The sequence below is a fragment of the Ostrea edulis genome, chromosome 4, assembly GCF_947568905.1.
Source record: "Ostrea edulis chromosome 4, xbOstEdul1.1, whole genome shotgun sequence".
Classification (NCBI taxonomy): Eukaryota; Metazoa; Mollusca; class Bivalvia; order Ostreida; family Ostreidae; genus Ostrea; species Ostrea edulis.
The window spans coordinates 36,648,810-36,676,197 of NC_079167.1; the positions used below are offsets into that span (position 1 = coordinate 36,648,810).

At 36.4% G+C, this 27,388-nt stretch overlaps 1 protein-coding gene and 1 long non-coding RNA gene across 2 annotated transcripts; one reads left to right on the plus strand and one right to left on the minus strand.

Moving 5' to 3' along the window:
• Positions 1-10,164: 10,164 nt before the first annotated feature.
• LOC125670574 (glutamate receptor ionotropic, kainate 2-like) lies at positions 10,165-22,728 on the plus strand. The gene is made up of 11 exons (XM_048905805.1): positions 10,165-10,362; positions 15,697-15,951; positions 16,215-16,396; positions 16,639-16,785; positions 17,815-18,015; positions 18,174-18,277; positions 18,394-18,487; positions 18,675-18,978; positions 19,781-19,998; positions 21,699-21,949; positions 22,405-22,728. Exons 1-11 carry the CDS (start codon positions 10,281-10,283, stop codon positions 22,715-22,717), a joined length of 2,151 nt encoding a protein of 716 aa, XP_048761762.1. The 5' UTR covers positions 10,165-10,280; the 3' UTR covers positions 22,718-22,728.
• Positions 16,566-17,375, minus strand: LOC130054093 (uncharacterized). Its single transcript, XR_008802362.1, has 2 exons — positions 16,943-17,375; positions 16,566-16,764 (listed from the first exon to the last, which is right to left on the minus strand). It is a non-coding gene; the product is annotated as an uncharacterized LOC130054093 (long non-coding RNA).
• Positions 22,729-27,388: the final 4,660 nt, after the last annotated feature.

Consider the following 27,388-nt stretch of genomic DNA (forward strand, 5'->3'; position numbering starts at 1 on the left):
TCTTCGTGGTCTTTGGTGATCATGTCTTCCAACAGTCTAGTGGAATTCCCATGGACACGAATTGTGTTCCTTTGTTAGCTGACCTGTTTTTATATTCATATGAAGCAGAATTTATCGAAAAACTTCTACGTGAGAAGAAAAAATATCTTGCTGTGGCCTTCAATTCGACATTTAGATACATGTATATCGACGACGTTTTGCCAATTAACAATAATTACTTTCATTCATATGTCGATTCGATATATTCCTATGAGCTTGAAATAAAAGACACCACAGAGTCGCCCACTTCTACTTCATACTTAGATATTTTATTGAAAGTATACATTAACGGCAAACTGACAACTCAACTGTATGACAAACGGGAGGATTTCGGCTTCTCCATCGTCAACTTCCCATATTTATGTAGAAATATTCCCTTATCACCTGCATATGATGTTTATATCTCTCAACTGATTCGATACGCAAGAGCTTGTTCTGAGTATGGTCAGTTTTTAAATCGAGGCAAGCTACTGACAGTTGGTGGTAATGGGATTTCAATGGTCTCGATTAAATCAGTATTTCGCAAATTCTATGGTCGTTATTACGATCTAGTTTGCCAATACAACCTATCATTGTGTCAAATGCTGTCTGACGTGTTTCATACCGATTGTTAGAGCGTTCTTGGCACACTGATTTTGACTACGGATAACTCCGTTTACCAGATCAAGATATAGGGCTCACGGCGGGTGTGATCGGTTGACAGGGGATGGTTACTCCTCATAGGCACCTGGTCCCACCTTTGGTGTGTCCAGGGGTCCGTGTTTGCCCTACTACCTATTTTGTTTTGCTTGTGGGAGTTATGAGAATGATCACTGTTTGTTATCTTCACCTTTCATAGGAGGGTGGATTTGCACTGCTTGATCAAGTCTTGTGATAATGCCATCAATACACGGTGCCTTGCCACAGACCAAGCCATGTTGAGCTCCTCCACTGATTGTTCGACATCAAGGTATGGCATGGTTGGTAGAGGTTGAATTGCTTCAATTGCAGAAGCGATAACCACATTATCTCTGGAGTACAGCTCTGATTAGTGTTTTACCCATTTCTCCATCTGCTGGCCCGTGTCAGTGATCATTTCCCCGCTGGACGATTTGAGAGGAGACACCTTGCTTTGAGTGGGGCCAAGTGCTTTCTTGATCCCTTCGTACATCCGTCTTATGTTGCCTGTCACGGCTGCAAGTTGGATGCTGTCACTGAGCTCCTGCCAATACTCGTTAGCGCATCTTCTTGCAGTTTGCTGCACTTTGCTCCTAGCGGATCTAAGTGTTTGGAGGGACTTTTCATTTGGTGAGTGCATGTTTTCAGCAAGAACACCACTTCAATGACCGGAGTCATCTCACTCGACTTGGCTTCAAACTATACACAGTTCTTTGAGGTCTTCCTCCGAAAGGTCCTATTTCTCAGCGGCGGAGGTGTGAGAGTGGTTTATAGACATGACATCTTTGAGGAACTTAGTAAACTCCTCAACTTTCTCAGGGTACTGCATCGTGCTGGTGTTGATGCGTGGCTTCCAGACTTTCTTGCTGCGATAGATTATCTGTTTGAGATGCAATCCATTGGGAGCATTTTATAGGATGTGGGAGCTTATCCCCACTACCACGCCCAGCTATGACAACCTTGGAACCACCTCACACTGTACAGACCCACGAATTCCTGCACAGGTAGTTCTAAGCTCTTTACGCATCTTTTTTTACAAATAGTTTTTTGCTACAAGATAACGATATTATCAAAGAACAGGTTAAGCTGCTGCAGACAAAAATCGAAATATTTGAAGAATTATCTTTTTCATTTTGGTTTCTACACTTTTTAAAAAAGATCCTCATGTCATCTTCTTTAAGTGACAGCATACATGCCAACTTTTAAAAATCCCCATGGGGGATTTTGCGCGCGACGACCTTTTTGCAAAGCTCAAAATTCACGACATTTCACCATGAAAATAAATATTTGTCTTTTCAAATAAAATATCAATCAAATCATTGTAAATGTATCATATATTACCACAACATCAGATGTGTTTGACCATTAACTATAAAAAAAAAAAAAAAAAAAAACACCCAAAAAACAACAACTTTGAAAGATATACATAAATATTTTATTAAAATCATCTATTCAGCAAAAAATCCTCTCCAACAACAAGTCACATACATATTATCAAATAATACTTAAAGTTGCATCCTTTTACACCATACAATAAACATTGGCTGGTCTATATATCAAAATTTAAAGCACATGCATTTAGGTACGACTACAAAGGCGATCTTGCTTGTCTGTAAACATGGGCTTGCAGAGTCTGATGGAATAATCTGCATTGCAACCAGAAAAGGAGTGACCTGCCCTGCTATGAAGTTTGCGAACAAAACCTTTGCACCCATGACATCTGAAATAATTACCAGGAAAAAAACACATCAAAATATACGATTTTACTTGTAAATTAAGGCTACTTGCTAAATATAAAATTCAGTACAGACGTGCGAATTACGCATCACAAAGTCTATTGAATACTTCACTATATAGACTATATAATACATCGCTATAGACAGATAGATTCGGATAGCCTATATTATTATAGTTGGAAAAAATATATATTTGACGTACCTTATTGCAAATACTTTGGATGCTTTCAGCGAGAGGCAAAAATCGGGAATGTCCGATTGTTTGGTGGTGACACTATCATCGTTGTCATTCACGTTTGTGTAAAGGATATGTCAATTTGAAATCCGTCTTCCCGATTAATTACTATCAAAATATGCTTCAAACTGTCCAATAAGCACCCCGACACAGGCAGACCAGGTAAATTACACCACCTCGATACCATTACGACACGGATAAACAGCAATGGCTGACTATGTCCCGATTTCTGATTGGCCAGTTCAGAAATGACGCGGGATTTCAAATTCCGGTTGGAAATGGGGGGTTGTTGTCGTAAAATGGGAGATATTTTTAGAAAATCGGGATTTTCGGGGTATTTTTGCAATCCCGATCGGGATATCGGGATTTGCCTTTTCAGTTGCTTCAAATCGGGAGAATCCCGCACAAATAGGGAAAGTTGGCATGTATGTGACAGTAAGGACCAAAGACGCAGACCCATTAACAACTTCATAAAACATAACGTAGTCAAGAGACTGGAAAACAAAAGATTAAAAAATTATTCCAAAATTGAAGAACGAAAAGAAAGGGCTGAACTAAAGTGTACATATAGAATGCGTACTTTGCTATAGCAATTAAACTAGCATAAATCAAAGTGCTATAGTATCTGATCAAAGTTTTAATTTAAAAGATTACGTTTTTTTTTGTATTTAATTCAATTTTTCTTGTTTTAACGTTTATTTAAAGCTATATATGCCGTAATCTTTGGATAATTATCGTAGGAATAAAAAAAAAACATTTATCAAGCTATATACATGTAAGTTATACACTTAATGCAAATTATGCAATATAACTCGATCGGATTAAAAAGTAATCAAGCTAATCATGTATTCTCCAAGTCGGATAGTGAACGCGTGCAGACTGTTGGCGGGACACATTCAACGATAAAAGACAGTCAGACGGAAACTGGGTAGAAAGAAGTGGTAGAGAGAATGGCGGCCCGGGAGTTACTTTCATTTTTAACATGAAATCACCACTCAGTACGATTACATATTGTATACGAAATCCTCATCTCACATGGTATTATAATATCTTCTCATGCGCTTGCGCACACCCACCGTAAATTGTTCTTTCATCAATATGCATTAGAAATTCATCGTTTTCTCCTTGCATTGAGTAGACCAGTGTTCCTTTAATACCCGCATGTACTTTGTCAAAATTGTCAAATCGTATTATTTTTCATAGTTTATCATTCTGACAAAGCTTTGGTCTGGTTAATACATCAAACAAAATCCTGTTTAATACGGCACAGATACCTTTAAACATAAGTTTACCGATATTGTGTGCAAATCCCGGGAAATTATGGAAAGTACGAATGCTGAATCAATAACTGTGAAAGAAATTTACCGTAGAAATAAATAAATCCTGTTACTACAGAGGGAAGAGTAGCTAGCATATGATTTTCTTTTCGTTTGAAAATCATGCGATGATCATAAGAAAAATCACACGATTTATTCTCTTTCTCTTTGAGATATATCTCTTAAAGCTAGAGAGATATCTCTCAAAGAGAAAGAGATATCTCTCTACGCTAGAGAGATATCTCTATATCAATGTAAAAAGAAATATCTCTTTAAGTTTGAGAGATATCTCTTTAAAATTTCAAAAAGAGATATTTCCCCGATAATCATAATGACTTCTCCTTATTGCATCGCCATTAATATGATGTAACCCTATTTTTCAACCAATCACATGGTAAGATTTGCTTTCGCGGGCTTCCGGTTTAGGAAGAATTCCTTAAGTATTCAAACTAATAAAAGATATTGACGATTCAACGTTTAAAGAGATGTCTCTTATACTTTGAGAGATATCTCTCTAGGAATTCTTAGAGAGAGATCTCTTTAAGTGAAGGGGATATATCTCAAAGTAAAAGAGATATCTCTCAAAGTAAAAGAGATATCTCTCAAAGTAAAAGATGTATATCTCAGAGTAAAAGAGATATATCTTTAAGTGAAAGAGATATCTCTCAAAGTATAAGATATATATTTCTAAAGGAAAGATATATCTCTCAAAGTGAAAGAGAAATCTCTCTAAATGAAAGAGATATACATCTAAGTGAAAGATATATCTCTGATTAAAATAAGAGATATCTTTAATTTTAAAGAGATATATCTTTAAAATAAGAGATATCTCGTTAATTTAAAGTGATATCTTATTTTTCGAATAAATAGTAAAAGGGCTTGCCATACATACTTGTATACATACATGTATATACATATGTATGTATATATCGGACATTGAATGAGTAACTATTGAAAGTTCTACGTCTTCTTTCGAGATTTGCAAACAAAAATATGCTTGTTGTTTATTAACAAACACGCGAAAAGTAATTTTGATTAAACAACTTTTCGAGAATACAAATTCCAATGTTTTTGCCTTCGATATCTTTACCAATTGTAATGATGACATATAGTGTTCAAAGATGTCAGAAACAAAATGTGAACTTCAACAACGAATGGATTATTTTCAAAGATGCTGTAAAGTTGATCTTGACTAAAAATTAACGATTTTTGATAGAGGTACAAGAACTAGCATCATCGGATACCCACGGCTGATCTCGTGAGCAGAAGACGAGATCAGCCGTGGGTATCCGACGAACAACCATCAAATGTGTGTGTGGGGGGGGGTCTTTTTTGGGGGGGGCGGGGGGGTCTTTTTTTCATGCGATATGATGAAAAGTGACACGGAGTGGGGAAGATTACTGTGTACAATAACTCCCATTTAAACTCAGACCACATGTCCTATTTCTCAATAATCAATTTACTACAATTAATTGTACCTGTGTGCTCTATTCCACGACAGTGAACACAATGGAAAACTCGTGAACAGATGGTTAATTATGAGGTATTTCCTCGTTTTATCTTACGTTGAGTATATCCGGGATCCATTAAAATGCAGACGATACGGAATCAGCATCACGTGCACAGGTTGCTTCTTCGTAATATGCATACGATATATATCAATACTATACTTTTATGAAAACCGATCGCGGTAACCGGGGCTGATTGAGGTTTGGTTTAATTTCAATGATTAGAGATATCACTATATGCAGACCCGGTATGTTTGGACGAGCGGGCAGATATTATTTTTCAGTATCGCCAAATAAATATCATAATTTCGATCTTTTGTAAATACATGTGGCTAATTAGGCGAACTATGTCACAAATTGGCATGCCTGAAATTAAATAGATCGCGCACAATAAGAAATTCAGAGACCTAGACAGAGTAAAAAAATTATTTCAATCAATCATGATTAAGCTTTACAATTTTTACTAAATAATTTAACTCGCAAAAATTAAACTTAATCCTGAAAACTTCATTCAGCACAAATTAAGTTCCTTAAAAGCAGTCCACTGTGACGACATGATCTGTAAATATATATTGATAAATAAATCACATATAAGATTTCAGCTTCCAAAATCAAAGCATGGCGAAAAAAGTCCAGAGAAAATTTTTGAATTTCATTCAACCATAAAACCAAGTTTTGCAATTTTTGTTAGAATTTGTCAACCGTCCGAAAATCTGTAACTACTCATTTGGTAGTCGCATGTTAAATTTCAGATTCCTAAAGTATAATGGAAAATGTCCGAATAAATATATTCGGCACAAAGTCTAAGGAGCGCCAAATTAACATAAACTCAAATAATTGAAGATATCTTCAATTATTTGAAGATATCATCAATTCATTTGATGCGCGCAACAATTGAATTAAAGATCTCTTCAAGTAATTAATGATATCTTCAATTCTGAATTATTGCATTAGAGAATGTATATATTAATGATATTTACAAATGTTATAGGAAACACGTGTGTGTTTTGAATTCGGTGGGTGTTTTCGATATCGGTAGATCGATTGGCTATTCAAAATTGTTTTAATATGGGTGAAGAGGTTGAATTCGTGCTACGCATGAGGTAGCCATGTATATGGTAGAATTTCGGGCGTTTTCAAATCATTCGAAGTTCGCTGCTACTTTGCAACAGACTACACCCCCATCCCTCCCAGTATTGATGAATAAATCTTACATACATATTCTATAACTTAGGAATTGTTGGTTTATATGAACTCTTATTTCTTCTCTTTTGTACATGTATATATGATTAAAGACAAAAGTCAAAACTTAAGATTCACTTTGTATATATATACGTGCATTATTGATTATAAAATCTGTTGCAGTCGTGCACGCTCATCCTATGTACAGGTGTTTTGTTTTATTATATATATATATATATATATATATTGTAGTTGACGGAAAATTGAAAGTTAGAACTGCAATGCGATCAATATCTAGAAATGAAATAGCACACAATAAAGAAACCAAGAAGTAAATATTTATTCTGTATCTAGAATAATTATGTGTTCCTCTTTCATCCCGTGTGATTATAATTCATTGTAGATAGTTCTACATCCCGTGAAGAATTAATTCACTCCTATCGAGACGATAATTGATTTTAAGATTACCCTAAATGATAGCAATGATCGATGGAATTTTGCTATACTTTATGAAATGAAATATACAAATGTACCTTGCACCCAGAGGTGAGTGATAAATGACAGGGATGCGTGCTATCCCGTGACCATAGAATTATTCGTCCAAATAGGTCGCCGACCATCGTTAAGTTCAATCCCAGTTCCATGAATTGTTAAACTAATGAGTATGTTCCGTGATGCTAATCTTAACACGATAACAGGAAGGGAGAAAATGCAACGGACCAGACCGAGTTTCGAACCCAGGCCCCCTGAATCGCTAGTCAAGTGCTCTATCAAATGAGCTATCTGGCCACCGGCGGTCAAATCCGTCTGCCTGCCACACAGCATATACTGCACAACAGTCTTCAGTATTTCTAGAAATGGAAACAAATACATTAATAATATTTGTGACGATTATACTTTTACACGCCATCTGAGTGTATTTTGCCTATCTAACGACATTTTCTTCCAGCAGTGAGGATTCTTTTTCGTACCAAAGCCCACCGTGAAACGATTTTCCCGTTTTTAAGATCATATCCGAAAGACTTGAAACTTTTGCATCTAATGCCGGTGTGACGAAGAATCAGTCACTACTTTCGTGTGATGCTGTGCCGGAATCGAGAATTGAACCTGTTGCGAAGCTAACGCTTTACATAACCTTTGAGCTGCCGCGGTCAGTTAGATTCATCGTGCGCCCAAATCTAATCCATGTTACCCAAAGTGATGGGGTGGAATCAAAAGGGTTTGGGCTCGCTAACAACCGTAGCTCTAACGTCTGTTGCCCTATACTGATCGTCGCACGCATCAATGTACGCTGATTGTGTCATTTACATTAAGTATTTAGCATGTACGTGTAATAAATAGCCATGACAAGCACACCAAACCTGAATTCAACAGATATGTTTATTTTGATTAAGGTAACGGAGAACCGTTTATTTAAGAAATTCAATTATTGATTTTTACGATGGTCACAAATTAACTGAAAATCAATTGTGACGACTACGTGCTGTACAAATAACTCTGAACGCTTAATTCATCGGTAATATGTTTTATGGGTCTCATGATCTTGTCCACCTGTAGTATGTTGTACCTGGTTTTGCTATACTCTGCTTAGAGTAACACTCTTTTCCCTAGTACTGGGCCGTAAATTGGGTGAGGGGTGAAGTTTGAGGAATAGGAGCACTGGTCTATATCTACTATTATGAATTATTTAACTGATCTACGAAAGAGTACCCGAGAATTAAATATCTTCACACAATGTTGGTTTTTCTACATAATGAGAGGTGTTTGGATATAGTTTAATCGTTAATTCTTTACCTAATTAAGATGGCAGGGTGTTTTTTTTGGGGGGGGGGTGCGCATGGCGCCATCTGCTACTATAAAAGCACCTGCACTCAGGACTGTATTCTGCTCTATGTTTACAACTTGAACGGCAAAGAAGTCCTGGTAATGTTCCCGTGGGTACACTATTCATTATAAGAGTGTTACCAATACTTTTATGTAATGTATTCAGTACGCTTGATAATATTGAAATCAATGATTGTTTGCATGCTTTGAAATATTGATCCAATATAAATACATAGAGTGGATGTATTTTTCACCTGAAATAGAGGATGGATTCGTTCAGAGTGGGTGAGTACACGTTTCTTAAATCAATTAGCAGGTCTAAATTTCTTTCTGTAGTGTCCCTAAGAATACTGAGTGATTATAATACAACTATCGATGTTCCGTGATTCGTGTAGTATACGATTTTCTGTCGTATTATTTTTAAAAGTCTTTTTTTTTTTTTTTACTTATTGTAGTAAATCAAAATATATGATGAAATGAGAATAGCTCGGAAAAAATATATAGAGTGTCGTTTCCGATCATATGAGTTGCTAGTAACTAAAAATTAAGATTAAATTTTTGACATTTCTTTCCTGGTTCTCGCAACGCTTTGTTTTATTCATGAGTTCTTAATTCATATTTACGTCGAAGACATGTTTTAGAGAATGGGCATGGTTTATAATGTTTTTGAAATTAAATACTAAGCAATTCGTAATATCATTATTTTGCCCCCGTAATTGGAGATTCGGGGGTATGTAGTTTTTGATCTGTCGGTCTGTTTGTCCGAAAACAACTTAACCCTGGCCATTTATAACTTTGGAATGGATGGTGATGGGGCTTTTATATTTCACATGTTTATTCCTTGACAATTCCTTTCTTCTGGTACCAAAAGTTTTGAGCTCATGACATTTACTTTGGGGGTTTATCTACTTTTTGAAAAACTTTAACCTTGGCCAAAACTTTGAATGCTTGGTGATATGTTTTCATATTTCACAGGTATATTCCTCTTGACAAGACCTTTCTTTAGACAGCATTTTTTTTTTTTTACCTCATGGTCTTTACCTTGGAGTTTGACTACCTTTGAAAAACTTTATCCTTAGCAATAACGGTTAGAGATAGTGCTTATATATTCCACGTGTTTGTCAGCAAAATCTTTAACCTTGTCCATTAGCTTTGAGTAGTTGGTGATTGGACTTTCATATTATGTGCATTCCTTATGACAAGACCTTTCTTTGAGTGCCAACGGTGATTTTTTATTTGGACCTTGACCTTGGGGTTTGACCTACTTTTGAAAAAAATTAACCTTGGCCATTATCAACTTTGCTGTGATGCGGGGGCATCAGTAAACAACTTGTTTTTGGTTCGATGTGATTTTTATTTCAGAATATGACCCAGTTTGGGGAGATTTTTCTGCAGTAGAAATATGCTCAAAGAGTAAATAAAACCGTGATCTGTGTTTTGATATTCCATATAATGCAGGCAAATGCTCGGCATATTGCCCGTACTACGGATACATCAATATATATATATATATATATATATATATATATATATATATATATACGATACAAATCATATAGTTTCTGTGGTATTCAGAAAATATAATGGTAAATAGATAATTTACAGTAAAACTATTCTGATGCTAGGATTTACTTAAACTTCATACATGTGCAGTAAACTGTATGTAACTATCGTAAAATGTTGGCGGTCTAAGTTCCTTTTGATTGTACTTACGATATTTCCTCTACGAATATATCATCTAGATGCCATTTACCACACCAGCTTGGAATGTTTGAACACTGAAATGGCGCAAAACCAAACCAATAACGGGCTAGTGTATTACAATGTAATCCAAGGAAAAGACGTGTTCGACTTCACACAGAAAGGTACTGGCTCTATTGACTTTAAACATCATCAGCATTGCATTAATCAACTCTGCAATGTTTCAGTATATTTGCCTATCAATGTGTGGATATGAAGTACATGTCTTTTTTCAGAACTTGAAATGATGCTAAAGTATTGTTACAAAATGCTATCTTTATGATAAAATGATTGATGTTTTGTGTTATTCATCATTCATGCACACATTACATTTGTCAGATTTTGATTGACTTTGGAACGTCTTCGTATTTTCATGCTTAATTTTCTGTTTGTCTATAAGTCTTAGATTTAATTAATAACGATCACGTAGAGTGAATTTTAAAAAGGGTCTGAAAACAGGTGAGGACCATACAAGTAAACTCCACATATCCTTTCTTTTAAGATGAAGATGGCGTGCCAAAAGATAACTTAATGTGCTCGCGCTTTTCTCGAATATCACTTCTCCTCCAGAAAAAGTCCCAGCTGACATAATTCTGGTAACTGTAAGAACTGTTTAAAAGATCACATCTACGTATCATGTTCAGAAGATGTTGGGGAACTCTTTGTAATCATTCTTGTTGTTGAATGCTAAGCTTATCTTGGATCGAAACACAGAATATCCAAAGAAAGATACATTACAATGTTTATTGTCTGCGATTAGTAATTTTCTCTATGTAAACTGGTGTGTCAATCAATCATATACACTGTACCATGGATGCAGTGCAACATATTTTCAGATCATTGAAAAGTAAATGAAATTCACTGAAGACAAGATTGCTACACGTAGCCATGTCCCCCACCGCCGCAAAAAAAGTTAAAGCACAAAAGTCCCATAACTCCTGTAAAATTTGTCGAGTCAAAATGACGGCACAATATGGTCAACTACATAAGGTGACTAACAATCCTACAAAATTTGAACAAAATCCGTTGAGCGGTTTCGGAGGAGTTGCGTCCACAAAGTGTGTTTCTATATAGTGTAACAGGTACAAATTCAACAAAGTTCCACAACTCCTGTAAAAGTTGTCGAATCAAAATGACGGCACAATATGATCAACTACATATGGTGACTAACAATCCTTCAAAATCTGAATGAAATCCGGTGAGCGGTTTTGGAGGAGTTGCGTCCACAAAGTGTTCCTATAGTGTACTACATGTGTACAAAATTCAACAAAGTCCCATAACTCCTGTAAACAAAACGGTGGCACAATATGATCAACTACACATGGTGACTACCAATCCTACAAATATGAACAAAATCTATTGAGCGGTTTCTGAGGAGTTGCGTCCACAACGTGTTCCTATAGTGTAGCACGTACAAGTTCAACAAAGTCCCATAACTCCTGTAAAAATTGTCGAATCAAAATGGCAGCGAAATATGATCAACTACACATGGTGACTAACAATCCTACAAAATATGAACAAAATCCGTTAAGCCGTTTCTGAGGAGTTGCGTCCACAAAGTGAAGTGGGACGGACGGACAGACGGACGGACGCACGGACACCTGTATTTCTATGTCCCCTTCCGCGTTGCGGTGGGGGACAATAATGAATACTTCGCAACCTGTCATCTTAAATTTAGATTTTTAAAACCCCAAACAGAAACCCTCACTCTTTTAACTGGGTCACCGTGTCGTCATGATGTACGTCTCTGAAGCATATATAACCATTTAGAATATGACTGTACTTCGAAGTGAGGCCGTATATGATCAAATCTACTTAGAAGTCCTTCGGGCTTCACGAATTTGATTTGGTAACCGCCGCACTTCATATCCTAGTGACGTTTTTGAAATGATTATTTATTTCTTTAATCAAACATCGAGGCCCAGGGCTCAGGCGCGTGATGTTACACAGATTATTAAATATGACACTCTACAATGTTGTCATGACAGAAAGCTAAAGGTGTATTCACGAATATCGAGCAAATTTGGATTTTGTTTATGTGGATGTTAGTTTCTGAGTAATTTAGAATACTATATGAAAAATGTTACTGGTGCCAACCAGATTTAAAGTTTGTACTTTACTAACTGATTGTCATTCATCAATCAGATAACCTCGCAACATTATGTGATTGCATTCCAATTTTACAGCTTACAGCAGAAAAGGAAGCAATTAGTAAACCATTATGTACCATAAACATTGCTTGGTTTCCATGGAGTCACCTTCACTAGGTCCAGTAGTCTTATTTGATCCAAAGCGATACCAAGCGTCATCCGAAGACATACACCTTGTTAAAAACAGAGTCACCCAGTACTAGCTGCAGATCTGTAGCTCTCTGGGGAAATATTGGAACAGACTAGAGAGCTACAGATCTGTCCCCTATAAAAAAAACAAAAAAAAAAAAACTTTCGATTTACGGTGCATTTCATTTTTTTTTTTTTTTTTGCGCACGATTGAGGCCTTATATCGCTGTATTAAATAAGTAAAAAAAAAATGTTTATTCGGTATATAAATACATAAAAACATACATACATAAATACCAAGGATAACCCATGAAAGCCCGAAAGCTTATTTCCAATGGGGTCCTTTGATGCACGGATGTTTGCGCTAGGGGATTATTTATCTATTCTTTCATCGCTGTATCAAAATTTCAATATAAGAACTTCTAACATATTTACTCAGTACCCACTACACTGGAGTCCAAATATACCTTCAAACATTAAAGCTCCATATTCACCGAAAACTTACAGCTTCAACTATTTGTTGACACCCCGGTCTTGGAATGTAGCTGAAGCATCGTACTGACCTAAAAAAAAAAAATGTCAATAATTGTACAATAGCTCGATCGGGATGATTAACCGCATCAATCTTGTGATTCCTTAGTAAACAAAACAAGAGCTGAGTCAACACTATTTCATAACATGTTGACGGAGCTACCGTTACAACGAGCGCAGCTACATGCATATGAGCGGATCCAGAAATTTTCTCCAGGGAAACGTGTTCCATCCCATGAATTATTTAGGGGTCCCATTGAAACTATGGACTGACATTTAGTATTTTACAACTGGAAGACATAAAAAAGACAAATATATTTATTTTCTATCTTTACCAGGAGTGGTAGGTTCGGAACCTCCATCCCTCCCAAATATGCTTGACCGACAGTTTCTACCGATGGAATTCATTAATATATTAGATTTAAAATATAACGGGGAAAATCTGTATTTTACTGAAAATCGCACATAAATAGCAAGGAGGGGAGGTGATTGTCCTGAAAATTTATTTTAAAATGTATCCCAGCGTAGTAATGTCGTATTTTAGTTAACAAATATGATATTAATCACAATAATTAAATATTTCAGCATTCGCATAATAGTAAATAAATTTCTACATATTAGAAACCTCTTTTTTCGTTGTTGTAATGATACATTGAAGTTTAAGTTGATCATGATCATTTAACATTAAATGTATACACTAATGAATTTCTCTGTCACAGTAGAGGTGGTAAGGTTGATTTCCATCGTCTTGTTAGCACATTCTAAACTCACACTTTAACTCCTAATTTAGATCCTCTTCTGCTTCTTCGACATCGAAACAGAGACCGTGACGTCACTCCTCCATTTATCTGGTTCCCGAGGCCTTCCGACTGTGCAAGCACATGCACATATATAGGGAAAAAAGTACAAATTCATTTCCCATAGACCTCCATGCTAACCTTTGGACTTCTCACTAATTAACTATATTAATTTTAAACAAATGACCGCAAACATTTCAAAGTTCATTCCAAGTGTTGATAAAAAACGACAAAAATTATATAGGGTCCCGTGCCTTTTATAGGCCATATTTGTACTTTTTTACAACCCATAGCAATCTGCAGTAAATTACACCCTTCATTTTAAGCTCATCCCTACCATGGTAATTTCCTCAGTCATTTCTCGATTTTGTGCAATAATTTTTCATCCTGACAATAAATTTGAACCTCTATAATATTTCTTTCAATTCCAAATAATTCCACTCTTGATATTGGCCAATCACGCAACACCTAGACATTTATACCTCCGCTCAATCTTGGAACTGCGTCCGGGTTACGCGTGCGGGGGTTTCGTACTCTCATTCCATAAGCCTCGGGAAGCAGGTTACGTCAAATACCGTTCTTGGCACACTGATTTTGACTGCGGATAACTCCGTTTACCTGATCAGGATATAGGGCTCACGGCGGGTGTGACCGGTCGACAGGGGGTGCTTACTCCTCCTAGGCACCGGATCCCATCTCTGGTGTGTCCAGGGGTCCGTGTTTGCCCAACTATCTATTTTGTATTGCTTGTAGGAGTTATGACATTGATCACTGTTCGTTATCTTCGCCTTTCATCTATCGTCTTGCCATGGTACTACATTTCGTTAAAAATGCATTAGATCTAATGCGGCGCACTGCATTGTGTAGTAGACCACAAGAATAGAATGAAATTGAGATCATCTAAGTAAGTTCGTAATCAGAGATTAAGGATGTGCGACTTTGCGTGATCTCCGCCATTTTTGATGAGGGACTTCCGGGATTGTGACCAAAAAAATCAAGACGAATATCGGACCTTTTCGCGCGCTTTTGTCACTAGAGCTCGCATTACAAACAAGAGCTTTGCACTCGCTATAAATACAGAGTATTCCACCGCCGCATGACGTCGTTATGAATTCCCACTTTTTATATCTTTTGTGTGTGTATATATATATATATATATATATATATATATATATATATATATATATACATGTATATATATATTATAATATTTGTGAAGTAAAAGGTGTTTGTTTTATATAGACAGTAAATTCTCCTTCATAGCACAAGGCATTTTTTCGGTTCGATTTTTGCTATGCAGCAATATGATATCGAAGGACAATATAAAGTGAGTTATAATAATTGTTAAGGAATATGTTGCTAATGAATTTCTCGTACATTTTTTTGATTTATCGTGTTTTCCCCTCTTATTGTTATGGTTACTAATGCTCGGTGGTGGAAAACATACATTAAACACAGTAGTAAACTTTTAAAAGAAAAGAAAAAAAAAAAAACCTATACATCAATTTAAATGAATGTAGATTATTCCTCTATGGAATACTAGTCATACATTCAAGAGTGTATTCTATTGATATTAATAAAAAGCAATGAAATTGTTCTTGATGTCACCATTAGAGGTCGCCTGCATTGTAGGTTTGTATGAGGCGCTTACGCGCGTTTTATAATATCCCCTCCATGTTGACGACCGTCATATCCCCGATAAGGACAACAAACCCACACTTCAGAGTGTAACAAAGACAATATAATCGTAATGGAAGTTTTTCTTGTTGTTTTCTTGTAGTTTTTGTTTTACAATTAAGCGCAACTTTCATCTACATTATGCCTTCTAACAAAATTTTCTCTTCTGTTGTAGTCCATGAAATACCACGACAATGTTTACTGGGATTAATAGCTCTAGCGTCCTTGGAAGTGGGGTTGGTCTTGCAATGGCAGGCAGCCTCATGGGGCCTACCGTTGATACTGATCAATGAAAAACATTTAATCCACTCTTCATCACAGAATATGCTGGATTTTTCACTAGATTGTCGCCTCCTGAATCAGGCGTTTGTGTCCTTAGCACGAGAACAGAGATGGCACACATTACATCTAATACACGACGATAGTTTTGGTAAATGTTTACAGAAAGGATGTTACATAAGATAGATTGATTACTGAGATACGGTCCAAGATTTGTTTGCAGATGATTGAGGAAACATATATCAAGATTAAAGTTTCTGCACATTGGATTATGAATGAGTCCTCGAAAATCAATGTTTGTCGATTTTATTTACCTATAGACTAATGTTCATAGCCATAACATTAGCATCAAATATTGCTTGGGATTTATTGAAAAAATATTTATACATCGGAATGATACTTTTGATATTTTAGATTGCCTTTGTCTACAAGATCTCTTTTATCGGCTTAGTTTATCTCGCATCTCCACCAACACCATCAGCGTAACAGAAAACACCAACCCAACTGTTGTCTTGACGCTCATCAAGAGAAAAAAGACCAGTGAGACTGTTTACATTATAGCTGACCGGGAACAAACTCTGCGGATATTGTCAGAAGTATCTCGCTATTACAATTACAAATCGTTTTTAAAATTAAATTCAGTTACGTTATATTTTGTGACGGCCATTTTTCATTATCTTCAAAAAGGCTGACACCGGTATATTTACACTTGATGTAATTATAAACAATCTATAAGTTATTATAAAACAGTGTCTTCAAAAATCCTATCGTTTCTGATTTTTACTCTTCATAATATATTGTACTTCACATTGATCAGACAATTGCTACGCGATTTCAGGCTGTTTCTATGGAGATGTTAAACCCACAATACCGCTGGGTACTATATATGGATCCCAACACATTGCAAAATAGCACCATACCTGGAGCGCTACACCAGGGATTCTTGCTGATCCTGTTCAACGATCTGCAGAGTAAAAATTACAGTGTGAGTTACGTTTATGGCCAAAACCTAAGGTTAAATACAAATTACCATGCACCATTGGTAAACAAGAATACACAAATTACTGATTGTCGTGTCCATGCTCCGTATAACTGATGTAACGGTATAAAAAAAACCTCAATGAACTACAAACAAAACTTACACATATTCTCCTAAATTCTGCAACCCGTCGAAAGCTTCCAAAATGTGAACAACGGGTTGTAGGAAATTCATCTGCTCACAGCATCAAGAGCACATAGATGTAAAGTGCTGTACAAAAGGTTTGTGTACAGAGAAGATATTTTATTTCTCGTTTTTGATTCAGGATTCAATCGTATTAAGAAAATACGTTACATTTCAAATGTCAGACTCAGCAAAAACAAAAAAATGCATCATATTTGATAGTTTCCTGTTGTTGGTATATATTAGTTAGAACAAGAAGACACTCGTAATTGACAGAGGACACTCCGTTTCATAGATAATTCATAAATGTATCAAACTAGTACCTTGAGAAAGTATCTTTATGTAAACAGTTTTGAATTTATATTGCCTATTTTAGACTGCACCAGAGACGTGTACATATATGATTGCACAGTATCCGCATTCATGATTTTGATACGTCATATTTGCGGAAGTGATGTACTTACAGGACTCACACGCAGTATTTGTTTGATATTGGTAGGATTGGTTAACTGTATATCCATTATGCAAAGGAAGCTAATGCTTATTTGTAATAGGGAGATGTTAAATATTCGTATATTCCTTACCCAGATATTAATAAACAGGGTTTCTTCTTCCTATAAACCTGAAATTGGAAACGATTAGTATCTGAGAAAGAAGCGAACTTTAATGTTACTTTTGTTTTCCTTTATACATGTAATATAATATGCTTCATCAAATAGATTATGTATGGTAAACCCACTGTATGAAGAGTTGTGGGGGAATTTTCTACATCAAAACTGAACAGCTTTATCTTTTGTTTCTTTTTCACTCGTATCTAAACTATACGTTTCATTTTGATTTCGTTATTTTCAGATTTTAGAATCTACAAATCTTCAATCCTATTTTACTTCGATAAATGCCATAAATGTATACAGCACGTGGACAGAGAGTGGGGTGTTTGAAGAAGTAGCTCGATATACCAAAGACAAGGGGCTTCTAATGTTTGACGGACGTCTCTACAAAAATGGCTTTCGTAACTTTGGAAACAGACTCCTGAGAGTTGTTTCAGTTGTGGTGAATTCTTACATATCTGTCATGTTTTCTGTCGTAGTTCTTTGATGGTAATGGTTCTAAAGATGAATTTTATACCAAACAACTTCCAGAAAATTCAACAAAACAATGTATAAAGCTACCGAGGTAGCAAGCATTACATATTTCCCATTTTGTTCTAGAGTGCTCCCTACACCATGAGGACCATCACAAAGGAAGGGAAGCCATATTATTATGGATTTTGTTACGACATTCTTGATGACTTTGCAAAAACATTTAAATTTAGGTACCCAAGAATATCAGATAATTTGCAGTGCACTACGACATCTGTAAAATTTCTCGAACCTTTTAGAAATATTCGTAAATATATTTTATTTACTACCATTATTTCATTTGTCTCAGATACGAATCCGTCGACTCAGTAGATGGTTTATATGGAAACCCAACGGAAGATGGCTTGAACGCAACCGGCATGGTTGGAATGGTGATGAGAGGGGTATGTAACAGCACGTGTTACTGATACCAATTTCACAGATAATTACTCAATTGTTCTTATCCCATATGTCATTATTGAATCACTTTAATTTGTCGTTCAAGCCCGTTATGGCACTATAATTAAATTTAAGTCTTTTTGAATACTAGACATTCTCTGTTTTCTTGTATCTTCTTGCACTGTCTTTCAGGAAGTTGATATTGGTGTGGCACCTTTTGCGCAAACAACAAAACGTGATCGTATCATCGATTATGTTTTGCCATTTGAAGAAGACGGCATGGGAATCCTTATGAAAAGTACAGAAAACAAAATGCAAAAGATTTTTCAAATCTTTCGACCTTTGTCTCCATCATCGTGGCTTGCTATCGCAATCGCTGCATTGATAACATCGCTCGCTCTTTACCTTGTAACGAAATTAAATCCAAAACTACGGAAAAGGGATTCTTCTCTGCGCAGAAGTTTCTGGGTAGTAATCGGTACATTTTTTGGACAAGGTACACTACCAACTTCATGATGTTTTAGTGATGTTTTAGTGTTGTTTTAGTGATGTTTTAGTGTTGTTTTAGTGATGTTTTAGCGATGTTTTAGTGTTGTTTTAGTGATGTTTTAGTGTTGTTTTAGTGATGTTTTAGTATTGTTTCAGTGTTGTTTTGGTGATGTTTTAGTGTTGTTTTAATGTTGTTTTAGTGATGTTTTAGTGTTATTTTTGTGTTGTTTTAGTGTTGTTTTAGTGATGTTTTAGTGTTGTTTTAGTGTTGTTTTAGTGATGTTTTAGTGATGTTTTAGTGTTGTTTTAGTGATGTTTTAGTGTTGTTTTAGCGATGTTTTAGTGTTGTTTTAGTGATGTTTTAGTGTTGTTCCAGTGTTGTTTTAGTGATGTTTTAGTGTTGTTTTAGTGTTGTGTTAGTGTTGTTTTAGTGATGTTTTAGTGTTGTTTTAGTGATGTTTTAGTGTTGTTTCAGTGTTGTTTTGGTGATGTTTTAGTGTTGTTTTAGTGATGTTTAAGTGATGTTTAAGTGATGTTTTAGTGTTGTTTTAGTGATGTTTTAGTGATGTTTTAGTGTTGTTTTAGTGTTGTTTAAGTATTAGAAAACTAATGGAATCATTTAAATATAATAAAAATTCATATTCCATAACGTAGGGCTTACTAGTTGCGGGGTACTTGCTTTCAATATTTGAAATTACTTTACTGAGAACACAATTACTAAGCCAAGACAACCGACACCTTTGAAAGAAGTAAAAGTGAGTTGATACCAGTAAGGTAACATAATTTATAGAACGTATTCAAAATTTCAGATGATGGAATTCGTCCTAAATTTCCATCTGGAAAAGTCATTCTTGGACTTTGGTGGATCTTCACCATAGTAATAACGGCACTGTACACCGCTAATTTGGTGGCATTTTTGACGGTTTCTCTGGCCACAACCCCTATAAAGAATCTAGAGGAACTTGCTTCTCAGACAGTCTACAAGCCTCTTGTCGTTCAGGAAACCAACCACCATGCCATGTTTAAAGTACCTATTTCTTATAGTAGATAATTTCAGCATTATCAAAAAAATCGTACAAAAGCCTACACGATCATTTCAAACATAAGGAAAAAATGCATCTTTAAAGGTGTAATAACGCAAACGAAACGTGTAATAACGTGAATCAAAGGCGTAGAAACTCAAAATAAAGGAGTTTTAACGCAAAAGACAGGCGTAATTTAACGCGAAAGAAAGGCGTAATGATGCAAAAGAAAGGCGTAGATAAATATAGGAGACTTTAATTGTTGGAGTACCCTAGCTTCTCTTAAGGACACCCCAAATCAAGATATCTTAACCCTTTTTGGTACAGCGTCCAACGGTAGTATGAGACCGACGATTTTCCTAATCGACGAGCAATGAAGTTATAATTATCTAAATGGAACATCCATGTGCACACGAATTTGTATGTATAGTAGATCTTTGCACAGTAGAAAATCTATGAATAAAACACGTGTAAGATGAATGTAAATGCGCCATGGCGGAGTAACGGGAACAAAATCGTGTATATTTTGAAAAAGTACCCAAGCACGGAAAACTTCGCTGACGTGGAAGGTCTGGAGTACCTTATTTGATTTGCTTTATCATGACTCCACATCAAGTAAAACGAGGAAGCAAGAAGGCCACGATACATTATAACATAAATTCAACGTACATGCACTGTTTACATACCTTAGAATTGCAACATACACTGTATACATGTATATACCTTCAGTTTGCATTATCACGCCTTTATTTCGCGATCTAACGCCTTTTGAATCCTTTTCTAGGATTAAAACGCCTTTAATTTGCATTACCACGCCTTTCACGTTAATACGCATTTGATTTGCATTATTACGCCTTTAACGTTAATACGCATTTGATTTGCATTATCACGCCTTTTGCGTCTTTTTTCGTGTTATCAGCTCTATTATTTTTTTTTTAAATCGCGTTATTACGCTTTGTTATGTGTTATTTCGTCTTTGTTTGGTGTTAAATTATGCCTTTGATTCACGTTATTATGCCTTTGATTCACGTTATTATGCTTTTCTTTTACGTTATATAACGCTTTTGATTCGTATGGTAGCATATTTCTGCCTTATAAAGAAAATGTATAGTTATCGCCAATGTGTGATATCCAATTTATATGTTGACATGCATCTTAATTATGTCTATATTATGTTTACATGCAACCGGTCGTCATAGGTTAGTGGTAGAGCGTTCGATTCGTAAACGGGAGCTCGTGAGTTAGAGCCCCGCTCGTGCCACGTCAAACTTAGACGTAAACATAGGTAGTGATCGCTTCTTCGCCCATGGTTCGGCATTTAGAAGTGAGAATCGCGGGTCTTTCGGATATGATCTTAAACACAGAGGTCTAGAGTCGAGACAGGCGTTGACACATTGCAGAACCCTCACTGACGCGGGCACTCAGGTCTGGGACTCTTGAGCTCTAAGCATAGGTCTGTGGTTCTTCATATACAGCTAAATTCTCGAAAGGACGTAAATATATTTAAACATGTAACTTATTAACGAAAATATGCATACCTAAGTTGCATGTAAACGTTTCAAATCAACTTCAGAAAAATTTGCATGTCATCAAGTTGCGTGTTGGATGTCACCCGTAGCCGCATATCAACATGATAAAGCTGCATGTCAACATAACTATTTTACTTTTGGACATCATCTATTCTTTATTCCCTATTGGTTATTAGGATGCTAAAGGAGGTCTATACTCAAGGATCAGGGAAAAGATGTCAGATATGCCTAAAATCAATACAGTAGAAGAGGGCTACAAATTAGTGGAAACTGGTCGCTATGCACTGCTATGGGATTACTCACAATTTCTGTATTTGATAAATACTGAATGCAGCTCTCTTGAAATCGCCCAGGAGTCAATTAGTAAAATCACCTTGTCCTTCATCGTTCCTAAAAACGCACCATACAAAGAAGCCTTTAATTATCAGTAAGTATGACAAGATTACCGTGAAACTGAAAGTCAAACTTCAATGGACTAATTAATTTACGCTGATATCATTTCGTTTGTATGTTATGTGTAAATGGTTTGAGAAAGGTGAAGATAATGAACAGTGATCAATCTCAGAACTCCTATAAGCAATACAAAATATATAAAAATAAATGAGACAATTTCGTAGTTGGATCATACATTTATGTTTGAGGATGTTTGTAATTACGTTGTTATACTTGCAATGCGTTCGTTGTTCAAAGTGTAGATCCTATTTCACCTATGATGGTGTCGGTGTAACAATGTAATATAGATGATATAATAATATAATGATATTTCTGTGGCTATTTGCTAAATCGTACCGAAACACATTTTCCTAATGTACTTTATTTCCTGTAAGGAAATCTTTAGAAATACATGTACACAGTACACACATACTATGTCTCTTATTTCAGCATGATGAAAATGTTAGAAAATGGAGTGTTGTCAAAATATAGATCCAAGTGGTGGAAGAAAAACCAGTGTGCTAGAGAATCGAAAACAACGATATTGGAAATAGACCAGATTTCCGGGATATTTGTCGTGTATGCGGTTGTCCTGTGTTTCGTTATCATTATATTCGCGTTTGAAATTTTTTATGCTGGACGAATCCAAAGAAAAAGGAATAGAAACTACAGAGAGGAAAATATTGAAATGAGAAACAATATTTCAGTATCAGGAGAGCAAAATACTTTCACAGATATACATGTACAGAATGTATCTAGATAAAAAATATTATATTATTTATTTTAACACTGTTGTGATATTTGTCCTTATCGTAGATTGGGGGTTTTTAAGGGTAAAATGTCTGTTTACGATATACCTATACTTACCTGCATCAACTTTTTGCATTTTCCCTGGGCTGCCTACGATCTTGCCTGAACTGTTGAGACCACCCTTGTGGTGTCATACACAGAGTGAATACCAATAAGGCGCAAGCGCTTCCGCTTCAGTTTTGTGAGGACCTAGACAAAACTAGGATCCAATCAAACAAGGGTTGGGTGATGCAGGTAAGTAAAGATATATCGTAAACAGAGGTTTTACCTCCAGTTTACATCAATATCTATGCTAACCTTCATTAACTCTTTGCAGAATTTTTAGCAGCATTAGGGTGGGATAACGTAGTTGCATTTACTATCTACATAGATAGTGAAAGTAAAAACTGGACTCACCATAACAGGTGTACTATATTTCTGTTCTTTCCCCGTTGCCCATCTTGAAGTGTCAATGACTGAAAGCTTGGAAACCCGGGTTTTTCCTTAAGGAACATCCCTCATGTAGAAAGCAGTAAAAGTGGTTTCTGTTGCCCAATGAGGTGTCTGTAAAATTTCTTCTACTGTTGCTCCATTGAAAAGGGACCATGAAGTTGTCATTCGTCTAGTGTCATGCGCACGAATGGTAGATGAGGTCTCACTAATCTTTTCATACAAAAACTTCTACGTGAGAAGAAAAAAGCTCTCGCTGTGACCTTCAATTCGACTTTTAGATATATCGATGACGTTTTGTCTATTAACAATGATAGCTTTCATTCATATGTCGATTTGATATATCCCTGTGAGCTCGAAATATAGGACACCACAGAGTCGTCCACTTCTGCTTCATACTTAGATATTTTATTGAAAGTAGACATTAACGGCAAATTGACAACTCAACTGTATGACAAACGGGATGATTTCAGCTTCTCCATCGTCAACTTCCCACATTTATGTAGCAATATTCCATTATCACCTGCATATGGTGTTTATATATCTCAACTGATTCGATATGCAAGAGCTTGTTCTGGGTATAGTCAGTTTTTAAATCGAGGTAAGCTACTGACAAACAAGTTGATGGTACAGGGATTTCAACAGTCCCGATTGAAGTCAGCATTTCGCAAATTCTATGGTCGTTATAACGATCTAGTTCGTCAATACAACCTCGCATTGTGTCAAATGCTGTCTGACGTGTTTCATACCGATTGTTAAGCCGTTCTTGGCACACTGATTTTGACTGCGGATAACTCCGTTTACCTGATCAGGATATGGGGCTCACGGCGGGTGTGACCGGTCAACAGGGGATGCTTACTCCTCCTAGGCACCTGATCCCACCTCTGGTGTGTCCAGGGGTCCGTGTTTGCCCAACTATCTATTTTGTATTGCTTGTAGGAGTTATGAGATTGATCACTGTTCGTTATCTTCACCTTGCATACACAAATTTTACAAGAGACACAATCTATCTTCATATGGAATTCTTGGATGCTGGTTCTTGTAGACCTGATTTATAAGTTAAACACTTTTCATTACCACGAGAAGACTTTGTTCTTTCCAGATATATTTTAGTGCTCTGCATGGGCACAAATGCAAGTCTCTGATGTGTTATATAGGTGTTAAACTCTGGTATGAAGATAGATCTACATGGCTTTCCAAACCATTGATTTTTGGTCAAGAACTGTATGTTTCGTAAAAGTCGTATTCCATTCCTTTCTAAACGCAAGTGCGTCTCCCCGATAGAGAGAGAGAGAGTCTGAATTTTACTCACTCTTGAAGCTGTCGACAATGTTACTTGAAACAGTTTTCCAAGTAAGAGACTTCATATCGCATGAGTTCATTAGTTCAAATGGGTAATCACACAATTTCTATAGAACTGACGGTAGATTCCAATTTAGAAGTAATTGTCGTACATTAGGTTCAGAATTATAGATTCTTTAATTGGTTTTGATAAATCAGTATTATTACTAACGAAACTGTTGCTCCAACTCTTGTAAATAGTGCTATCGTTGATCTATAACCTGTAATAGTGTTTGGCTTACAGCTACGTTCTTCTTGCAAGTAGATGAAAAAGTCTGCCAAATCAGCTACAGTAGACTCAATCAAGAGGATCATTCTGGTTAGTGGTACACCATTCTCTATAGATTCGTACTCTACCATCATACATTTTTCTTGTTGGTTGTCTTCGAGAGTTGAAGATGAACGACTTAACTTTCTCAGAAAATCTGTTCTCAAGACTTTGTCTTTTGAACCAAACGGCCAGACGTAGATTTTCCGGACTTGTATGAATGAACTGTCCTCTCTTTTGTGACAAGTTTCTTATTATGGGAGGTTCCCATGGAAAGTCTAAAACAGTAGGTCCGGAAACCATGACTGTCGCTATGAGAAAAAGTACACAATATTCCTGTTCTATTTTTGAGCACTTTTGGAATTGATATTGGTAGTGGATGCATATGCAAACATTTCTATCTAATGAAAGGTGAAGATAACGAACAGTGGTCAATTTCATAACTCCTATAAGCAATACAAAATAGAGAGTTGGCAATCTACAGTTAGAGCATCGCATCCCCATGCTAGAGGATCTGGGAAGGGAGAACAAAAAACAAAAAAAGTTAGTTCACGGTTTTTCCTTGCTGCAAACACATAGGTGTTTGGAGTGGAGAAAATCCAAAAAATCTGTTGAAGTACATCCAGATTGAGACTCCATTCATTCATCTTCGGAATTTGTCGTCCCCTAGACAACTAATCCGTTACCATTGTCTTTTCCCAGGAATGTGTGCTGCTCAATGTTGTACACCCCAAAGGCGACACCAATACAGAATCCTCCATGTCAACATGAACAGAACTGCAGATTTTGTTCCTCCCTGGCGATTGATGTAGGATACCACTGTTGAGTTGTCTGTCCTCAATAGGATCTCTTTGTGTTTGATTGTCTTTAAAGTGATAAAGTGCTTTCTCAACTGCACTGAGTTTCAATATATTTATGTGTGATAACTGTTCCATCACTGCCCATTTGCCCAATACACTGTGATCCTCTAGGTTTGCTCCCCAAGATGAGGCATCTGTCTTGAAACTCGGGATAGATGTTCCAGCAAGGACGTTCCGCTACTCTTTCCATCGGCGTAGATGTGGAATGAGAAAGTTCTTGTGATCCAGGTTGTTCAAATGTGGACGCCACTGGGATAAGAGGTAGAATTGATTTGGACGTATCTGGAGTCTGTCAAAAGGGACCAAGTCTATGTAGGCTGCCATTAAACCAAGGACTCTGAGAAATGTATGAGCTGGGATAAATGAATCCGTAACCATGGCAGAAATTACTCCACCAAGACTGTGGAAACGGTCCAAACTTGGGTACACAAAACCATGTTGGAGAAGAAAGAGAGCTCCAAGGTAAGTGATCGGTTGAGTTGGTTCAAGGATTGATTTGGATTGATTTATCACCAGACCCAAATCCATAAATAATAACAGAGTTCTCTGTAGTTGGTGCATTAAGGTGATTCGATCTGCATTTTTCAGAAACCAATTGCCCAAGTACCATGCAAATGAAAATCTGTTAAGTTTTCAGATGTGCTCCTATTGCTCCCATTAGTTTTGTGAACACTCGTGGAGCTGTTGCTAGACGGAATGGCATTGACCTGAACTGATAATGTCTGTTGTCTATCCTAAATCTGAGGTATTTCTTGTCCTCTGGATAAATTGGAACATTTAGATATGCATCCTTTTAGATCTATTGACGCAACCTAATCTCCTGTACTCAAAGCCTGAATTATTGACTTTGAATTTTGTAATGCTGATTCTGGGGAAAACATTTAACGGTTTCGAATTCAGAATTGGAAAGTACCCTCCATCTCGGTTTTTTGGAACTAAAAAGGTGCATTAAAATCCTTGTTCTTCTTTTGTCTTGGGAACAGGCTCTATGGCATGTTTTTCTAATATAAACTTTCTATTTCTTCTAAAATACATTGCTTTGTGCAACAATTTGTACATTTTTTATCTGTTCTCCTGTCGCTAAAAGGGTGTTTGAAGAACACAAGCTTGAATTTTTCCAGGACTATGTTAAAATCCATTCGTCGGATGTAATTTTCATTCACTCCCTGTAGTAAGAAATGACCCGACAGCTTACTCTGGTTAATTTCTGCAACTCGAGGCGAGTCTCTATTTGATCTGTCAAGCTTACTTCTGGAGACGAAACCCCAGACGACCTTGGTCCGAGCTACGAGTTTGGACATTAAAAGAAACTTGAGAATTCAGCGCCCAACCTATCCCAATGCCATTCTTTGCATTTCTATCAGTGGAAAACTCCCCCTTCTTTGCAGTATTTGATTGCTGTTCTTTCTGCTCCGATGTGCCAGCTGACTCTTTTCTTCTCCTTTTTCTCGCAGAATTGGGGGGTTGAACCATCTCTGCTTTGAACTTTTCGAGTGTTGCGTTTACATAGTATCTCGCAAACTTTGCACTTGAGTGTAGAACGTCAAAATACTCCCCACAAAAAAGTTTAGGTTTAAGAGTGGATTGTACAAGAAGTTCGTTTTTCAGTTGCTTTGTTTTTAAAAGCCAGATCTTCGATGTGAATGAATCTTCGTACCGCAACTGAACCCACTAAGATATGGGAAGTAACATCAGCCATTGACTTAAACTTTGCATCAACGCTTGG

What these genes read in the sequence shown, in the direction of transcription:
- LOC125670574 (XM_048905805.1), top strand. Translation starts at nt 10,281, where the DNA reads ATGGCGCAAAACCAAACCAATAACGGGCTAGTGTATTACAATGTAATC. An exon ending in CTCTGCGGATATTGTCAGAA is followed by an intron (nt 16,397 to 16,638) that starts GTATCTCGCTAT and finishes ACGCGATTTCAG; the next exon opens with GCTGTTTCTATGGAGATGTT. An exon ending in TGCAGAGTAAAAATTACAGT is followed by an intron (nt 16,786 to 17,814) that starts GTGAGTTACGTT and finishes CGTTATTTTCAG; the next exon opens with ATTTTAGAATCTACAAATCT.